Source organism: Lytechinus variegatus, chromosome 3 (genome assembly GCF_018143015.1).
Source record: "Lytechinus variegatus isolate NC3 chromosome 3, Lvar_3.0, whole genome shotgun sequence".
NCBI classification, from domain to species: Eukaryota; Metazoa; Echinodermata; class Echinoidea; order Temnopleuroida; family Toxopneustidae; genus Lytechinus; species Lytechinus variegatus.
In genome coordinates this window covers 33,464,909-33,473,330 of record NC_054742.1, presented here as the reverse complement: position 1 = coordinate 33,473,330, position 8,422 = coordinate 33,464,909, and the positions used below count along the sequence as shown (strand labels likewise).

At 36.3% G+C, this 8,422-nt stretch overlaps 1 protein-coding gene across 1 annotated transcript in view; it reads right to left on the bottom strand.

The window, feature by feature from the left end:
* Positions 1–1,764: 1,764 nt before the first annotated feature.
* The window catches only part of LOC121410825, a 29,015-nt gene continuing 22,357 nt past the window's right edge, over positions 1,765–8,422 (bottom strand). Inside the window, exons 11-17 of the mRNA XM_041603139.1 lie at positions 7,967–8,122; positions 5,932–6,167; positions 5,414–5,589; positions 4,476–4,633; positions 4,106–4,212; positions 3,369–3,579; positions 1,765–2,269 (exon numbers count right to left, since the gene is read on the bottom strand). Of these exons, the coding sequence (XP_041459073.1) occupies positions 2,006–2,269; positions 3,369–3,579; positions 4,106–4,212; positions 4,476–4,633; positions 5,414–5,589; positions 5,932–6,167; positions 7,967–8,122 (1,308 nt within the window). The 3' untranslated portion in view covers positions 1,765–2,005. The remainder of the gene's footprint in view (positions 2,270–3,368; positions 3,580–4,105; positions 4,213–4,475; positions 4,634–5,413; positions 5,590–5,931; positions 6,168–7,966; positions 8,123–8,422) is intronic.

Sequence of the window (8,422 nt, the reverse complement as noted above, 5' to 3'; positions counted from 1 at the left end):
CATAAAAATATAAATTGTCGGGCACACGGGTCTGTTCCAACTGATTCGGTTTGTTTAGTTCCACCATCTTTATTGGTAAATTGTGATTTAACGCAATGCGACTTTTAGAGCTCTCTAGTGTAGTGAGGACGGACTGGGCTGACCAGGGACAGGAAAACAGAATAGAACAACTTTTAGGTAATGTAATTATAACAATAAAAATTTCGCTCGCGCTACGCGCTTGCAACAATTTTTTAGTTAGATACCTGAGATAAATGTCTAGTTTTCAGGTTATAATGTCACAATTTGCAACACGCACTTCGCGCTCGCGTCAAATGATTAGTTAAAAACCAATTTGTTCACGGTTACAAAAAGTGATTATAATATCCAGTTTTTAGGCCGAAACATAAAAAAATTTCAGCTCGCGCTTCGTGCTCATATTTAACTGCTTGGCTATATCCATCCTGTTCATAGTTAAATGAAGCGTTTAGAATGTTCTGTTTTCAGGTCACGGAATATGAAAATTAAAAAAATGTCAAAAATATATCATTAGAAACCAATTTGTTCACGGTTACAAAATTGCTTAGAATATCAAGTTCTTAGGTCGGAATATCAAAAAATTCAGTTTGAGCTTTGCACTCGAATAAAATTCCATCCTGTTCCTAATTAAATAAAGTGCTCAGAATGTAAAGTTTTCAGCTCGCGCTTCGCGCTCACGCCAATAAATTGTTTTGACTACCATCTTGTTCATAGTATAAAAATTGCTTAGAATGTCCACTTTTCAGGGGGGAATATCTCAAATTTTCAGCTCGCTCTTCGCGCTCGCATCAATTTATTATTCAGTTAGAAACCAATTTGTTTATGGTTACTAAAGTGCTTAGAATATCAAGTCCTTAAGTCGGAATATCAAAAGTTTTAGCTCATGCTTCGCGCCCGCATGACTGTTTAGATACCCATCTTGTAATACTGCTTAGAATATCTAGTGTCCAGTTATAGGAATATCAACATTTTTGACTCGCGCTTCGCGCTCGCATAATTTATTAAGGAATAGAAAAAAAATCAGCTCGCGCTCGCAATTATTACTTTTAACTGATTTCAATGTCAAATACCTCTTTTGTCTCCAACTGAGCAGAATCGGGAACATAATGTAAACACCGTCAAAGGGGAATAAAAGAAGTATTTTAATATAAACATTGCAATTACATCTTGATTATAAATATATATCGATCACGATCCAATACATTTCATTTCTGGAATGATATACAAAAAAAATAATTAGTTTCGACAATAAATAAATCGCCCGATAGCAAATATCAATAGTAGCAAGATCCCAACTGTTTATTGGGGCACCCCCTGAGTAACCTTTCCCACCTTCAGTGCCACTTCCAGACCTACACATCCAAACGTGTATGGGGGGGGGGGGGGCTGCAAAATGCAGGGCTACGAGGTGCCCAAATATCCTCGTGTATTGGTAATTTTATGACCAAATGTTTAATTTTTGCACGTTTCACATCATGTAAAAAGGCTAAATAATTGAAAAAAATGTTCGCTCGCTCGAAAATGAAAAACTGTGAAGTTGATATTTGGGCAATTATTATGAGCCCCCCTTAAAAAAATTGTGCCTATATACGTATATGCCTACTACACTCTAAAAAACAAGAAATATTAACTTAACATTTGAAAGGTTGGAGGAGTTATATTTTCTAAATGTTACATTTACCACTTTACATGTAAATGGTTCTACCCAACACTTCAAATGTTGGATCAGCTTTATACAAGGTTGGATTTAACATTTGGAAAAGGTTGTCGACTCCTCCAACCTTTCAAATGTTTATTTAACATTCGAATTTTTAGAGTGTACCCCCCACCTTGCTCATCCTTGTCGCTTGCCCCCCCCCTGACGAAATATGCCAGGTACGCCACTGGTGTTGGGGACAGAAAGTCATATGAATTAACATACATTGTAAAGTTAATGGCTCTACCAATATATAAAAAAATGATATAAGAGCAAAGTATGTGCCCCTGATCAGGCGGATTCGTAAATAAAGAGTAGAGTACTGGCTAGTCCACTGCCTGGTTCCAAGTCTGTAGTCTCTAGATTTGTTATGTAATCTATTGCCTCCTGCTTTGTTGTTTCGTTAACTTTAGCCATGATAGACTGACAGAAGGATCCAAAGCGTGTGGTTACAGGGTCGAGGGTGTACCAATCACTGTCTACCATACCTCCACCGGGTGCAGACGAGGGGTCTATGGAGTGACTGCAGACGTCATACACACTCTCCGCCCATTCCTGTGTGCGAACATTTTGAGAAAAGAATGATGATGAATTAATGAAAATGTACCCCTATCAGCACAGTTCTGATGATACCTTTTTTTTACCCGCACTCTGAGATCCTGAAGAAAAAATATGTAGAGAAACAACGTCTCATACAATGGTAATTAGATTAACAAAGAGTTTGTTTAAAGTTATGGAGGCGGCACGTGCAAGTTACAATTTTTTCATATAAGCCTTCGTCTCTTCCAATAGATAAATCAAATCAAATTAGATTAGATTGAATCAAGAATAGAATAATAAATAGGGAAATGAAGAAGGTGGTGTATACTCGTGTGAGTAAAAAAAAAAAACCCTGACACCTCACAAATACCCCATTTAAGAAAAATATGTCATGAACGTATATTTATTTTATATGGCTAGAGAAAGTATTTTCTCCAAAATAAATTGATACCAAATTTTGGTGGTACGTGTTAACGCTTGGATGATCAGGATGTATTCTTTGCAGGGATATAAATTATAAGAAATGACTGCAATAAATTAATTCAGATGTCAATGATGTCATACATAATCCTACAGGAGTTAGTAAACATATTTGCAAACGCTTTCCAACGAAATTAACTTGATAATTGATGATAAACAATGTTTAATTATTGAAAAGATGTTTTAAAATGGATTTTAATCATGTAAATGCAAATCTTGTAGGATTTATATGACATCATTGCCGTCTGAATTCATAATTGCAGTGATGCAGTCATACCGTACATTGGCGCAAATCATTTGCATTACTGCAAATACCCGGTGCAAATAATACCTCCTGATCATCTAAGCGTTAACACATACCACATAAATATGATATCAAATTATTTGGAAGAACATACCCTTTCAGGCCATAATGATTATGATTGTATTCATGACATATTTTTTCCCCTTAAATTGGGATTTGTGAGGTGTCATTTTTTATTAACTCGCAGGGTATAATCTCAGTATAGGATAAAATACTCAAAGAAGAGCAAAAAGACATGGTGAGACGAAGAAGTACATTTCGGCGGGAGTATTAAGAAGCCAAAAATGAAATTATAAAGAGAAGTGTTCATTGAATACGAGATCACCCTACCTGATCCATGTAGAGATATGAGATAGAGATGATTGGAATGATCTGTATACCGACTATACAGGCATGGCGCTGAGGGAACTGATCAGGTTCACAGGGCCAGTTTAACGTGTAGTAGAAGATGCCATCTTCCTGGAGCTGTCCAATCACTCCCCAGCGCTGGATGAGAGATGGAAAGAGATGTCTGTTGTTCTCTCTCACCTGCCAATATGTCCTGATGGGAAAAAAAGAGTTAAAAGTTGCTGAATCGATCATCTGACGTTCGGATGCGGTACGGACCATACACATTGGCCATGTTGGCGTAGTTGCATAAGCAAGTTTTTTAAAGGTATCCGAGTGTAATTTAGTTGATAATTCCCTTAAAATGATCTAATTTGTTATACTTTTAATGTTAGACTACATTTTTGGTTTATGAAATACAAAACATAATTAATGCTATAGTCCGAGTATCAGTTGAGTTGTTGGTCATAATAACTATCACCTCAAAAGCGAATGACAACGCATTGTTTCTTATACTAAACTCACTCAATGCTGATCGACCAGCGAAGTTCAATAATAGGAGAAGTAGGACTATACACAATTCTGGAGGTTACAGACAGCCATTATCTTGGCAATGAGCAATATCAAGTTCATATTATTACGAAGAACATATCATATGCCATTCTCAAACTCTAGCTACGACTGGAAATACAAAGGAAGGGCTGATACTGAGAATGATATATGAAAACATTTGTGTATACTTTGCTGCACGAATCTCAGTGGCTGTTGTGATCTGTCCAATTGCCTGTAGATTGGTATCGTTCATTGCCAAACCAAGAGCTGCAAGGGCATGGTAACAGTTGATTGCCTGACGAGGGGGAATAAAGTTGAAATAATGAAAAAAATAGATTAACGTAAGATATTTTAATAGAAATAATTTGATTCAGCTTTAGTATTACTATTCATACTGAGTTTACGTCTTACAATACTAGTGTATCGATGTATCTGTAAATATAGCGAGGCTTATACGCTGTAAAATGCATTCTTCCTGAGATTGACAATAGTATATTGGCAAAATGATATAACAATAACAAAGAAAATGAAAAAAAATTGACAATAATGAATGTTTACCTCTGCTATTGCCTCCTGTTGACGAGTGCCTCCACCGATACCAGTCGCCCAGGATGATCCGGTATACCAGTCCTTCTGACGAACCGTAGGGAAGTAGGGATCATCCTTACTAGGACTTCCCACGTCCCGAGCCATTGCCATAATGCGGTTGTAATTATCTGTGTAAATAGGAAATATATTTTCTTTTTTTGAAGGTATATCCACTTAGGATAGGCCCAACTTAAGATCAATTATTAAATCTTCTGTCCCAAGACATGTATCATCCAAAGGAAGGCTGACCCTTTTTCCCGTCACACTTTGTTTATCAACCATTCCGACAGTGGGGGAGGGGTATGTAAAACTGATCTGTGTACTTTATCTGCGTAAGTCGCACTCGTGGACTAAAGTGAAGGGTAACATCATACCACAAAAAGGAAGACCGATTTGTATTTAAAATTGGATAGTCCCCTATTGAAGTATTTCCTTTTATATTCTGTTTGATCTACAGAATATTGTCTCCTTCAACGAGATAGAGAAAGGACTTTTGTAAATTCAGGTGGGAGACTTCCAGATTCATGGGTACCATTCCTACACCCCTACCCGCCCCGTACCTGACCCCTTGACACACTCCGCATTTCGAGTTAGTATTCCATTGCAATATCTTGGATATCGTCTTCTGAAGCTCATCTTCTAAGGCTTTGATTGTTATTACCATGATTACATAAACTATATATTCATGATCATGTTGTATTTTTACATTTTGAAAATATTACATACTGGTACTTTGTTTTATGTGAGATGTTTAAAAATAAACAAAAATTTTACTTCTCCGAACAAAGTTACTGTTGATTAAATGTTGATAACAATGAATGTGTCACTTCATAATGAATGATGAGCACCTGCATCAATCTTACAAGAGCATAAATTTTGATAGAAGAAGAAAACAATCTTTCACGAACCTTCCTTGAAAGCCCACACTGGATAGTATTTGGCGTAATAGGCAATGGCATAGAGCCAATAGCCAAAGTGGTAATGATGGTCAGCATAGCTAATGAACCCATAGTTTGTCCAAGGGAAAAGCTCTTCATCTGGTCCTGCTCCACGCATCCACAAGCCTCCCCATACAGTGTCGTATCTAAGGCATAGGAAAGTAGGTTCAGAAACCATGGTATTAGCGATATCGTAAAAATATCAGCGGAGAAAAGGTTTGGAATTGGAATAGGCATATATTGATCTATATAGATGTTTTTTTTTATCGCGTCTTGAATTCTTCCCAAAATGCCATTCTGATTGGATCAATGTTAAGGTTTTCATCAAAGATGTCCCCTTTCTCATCGCTCTCCTAATTTATCTGTATATACGGAAATGTCTGCCAATTTGTGCAAAGGTCTTTCGGTGAAATATAATGTTACTGGCAGCTCGTTAAATCGCTTATGTTAACATGATTTAAAAACATCTTAAACTAGAATTGTATTACCGGATAACATTATCTTCTGCAATTCCACCTACGATGCCCAGCCAGAGGTCTAAACAACGTCGAAGAGACTGATCAAGTTCGATGTAGTCTTCGGTGCCAAAAGCTCGAGAGATACTGGCCAAACGAGCAACCATTCCTATGCTTTTTCCTGCCTCATAGCTATGGATGGATGCAGTGGTACAATCTAATTCTAAGGTTTGCTGGGCAGTGTCCTTCTCAATAGCCTGAAGAACATTCTGAACAAGTAAATCACAATAAACCCTGCATGTGTAACATTCAATTATTTATTTGAATTTATTTATTTATTTATTTCAACGGTTGCCTGTAGCATTGTTACTTTATGTTACGTCAGCAACACGCAGCATAGAGTTCAAACGGCAGGCCGAAATGGAAAAAAATATCCTCATTTAACTGTTTGATTCTGGAAGCTTCGGCCATTTATTCTTTCGTTATGTTGTTGTACTAAATCGGTAAGAAGTAGGTATCATGTGAAATATATCGATTATGACAGCTATGACAATTTGTCATTAAATTTGTGGGTAAATCATACAAAAAACACTGATAATCCCTGTTTTTCACTATGTTTATAACTGCTGTCTGATATCGATTACTTTAAAGGTCAAGTCCATCCCCAGATAAAAGTTGATATTAGAAAAAGAAAAAAAAATCAAATAAGCATAACATTGACAAATTCATCAAAATGGGATGTAAAATAAGAAAGATATGACATTTTAAAGTTTCGCTTATTTTTCACAAAACAGTTATGTGCACAACTCAGTGATATGCAATTGAGAGAGTCGCTGCATGTCCCACACTATTTCTTCTTTTTTAATTGTTTGACTATTAAAATACAATACATGTATTTCAATTTTTACAGATTTAACAATAAGGACCCTCTTTTAAAAAAACACGAAATGTTACAACAATGAAAATTCCACATGTTCCGAGAGGAATAAAACTTTTTTTCATATGAAAACGAGGAGAAAATTAATATATTTCATTTTCCATGTAATGAAATACAAAAGAATCAGCTAGTGAGTGGATAATATAATCAGCCCCCTCATTTGCATACCGGACAGGATGTTAATACAACTATTTCGTGAAATTAAGAACAACTTTAGAATGTCATAACTATGTCATAGCATAAAAGTTCACGCAGGGTACAGAATTTTGCAGGTCACAACAGAATCGTAACCACTGGATTCGCCTCCACAGAAGTCAGTTTTCACCCCCCTCTACTTGTATCACTTTACAACCAATAGTCATGCTTCTCAAGCATCTCTATCAGGGACTGTTTCATGAAGTTTCTTAATGGTCAATTCTTCTGAGCCAATCAAACGGAAGGATTTTAGTAATTTACGACAGTTGTTAGTGAAGATAATTTGGCGACTCGTTACATGAAATCTCCTCTCCCTCTTCATACAGCATATAGGATCTTACAATAAGAACAATATTAACTCTCTCATATTGTTTTAGATATATTTATATGAGGTGCTCGGGAAAAACTTGACGCAGTTGATATGGATTGCATTTAGGAGATAGCGCAGGTATCAAAACTGAAACCTAAGAAATTGGACAAACAGAAAGACGGATGCTGACAAAGGGAACCTATTTGCAGAGTTCCCTAAACCATGGACTTATTATATACAACAACAAAAAAGTTTCCAAGTATCAATTCCCACTATCCATCTTCCCAATGTACCACGAGGTAACCCATCAGCCCCACAACCATGGAACAAATTTTTTCTCGACATTAGGAATTCAATAACTTTGATTTCAAACTAGAATTAAAAACCTATTTATTCCAGTAGTATGTAGAGCATTTGGGGAGCTCTTGTAGCGCAATAAAATATATATTATTAATATTATTAGTAACAATAATACAGATAGATCTAACAATGATAGGGACACAGAGATAGAGTTGTTTCATCCCAAAATTGAGACTATCCCTATATTAATTAGGGACAATTTACGGGAAAATGTTATCAGAGATATAATGTCTAGTAGAAAAATAGAATCATTGGTGTTACAGTACCTGCAGTTTGTCTGGTTGACCCTTAATACGTTCGACAGCGTCCATGTTTGGTTCCATGGAGGCCGGAGGAAGGTCCTCTTCCATCACCCAATTATCTCCTACGTATCCCTTATACCCAAATGGAGTCTCTACAAGATTGTCACCTAGCAACGGCTCCTTTTAAAACATGAAGCAATGGGAATAGCTTCAAAATCAAATAAATCAAATACAAACGAAATCTGGCGGGATCGGAACAATAAGGTTATCGAAACCGCATTCTAGTAATGTACCGTGAGTATCCATGTTACTCGTGATAAAGTGAGGTTCTGTCACATAATCGAATTGATATAAGCCAAAGTAGATTGATATTGTGTCATTTACTTCATTTGCTACAATTTTGACTGAATATTCCAATTTCTATACGAGAGCGTCATGCCTGATCTATGTTGACAATATACTTAATTTAACTGGAAATTT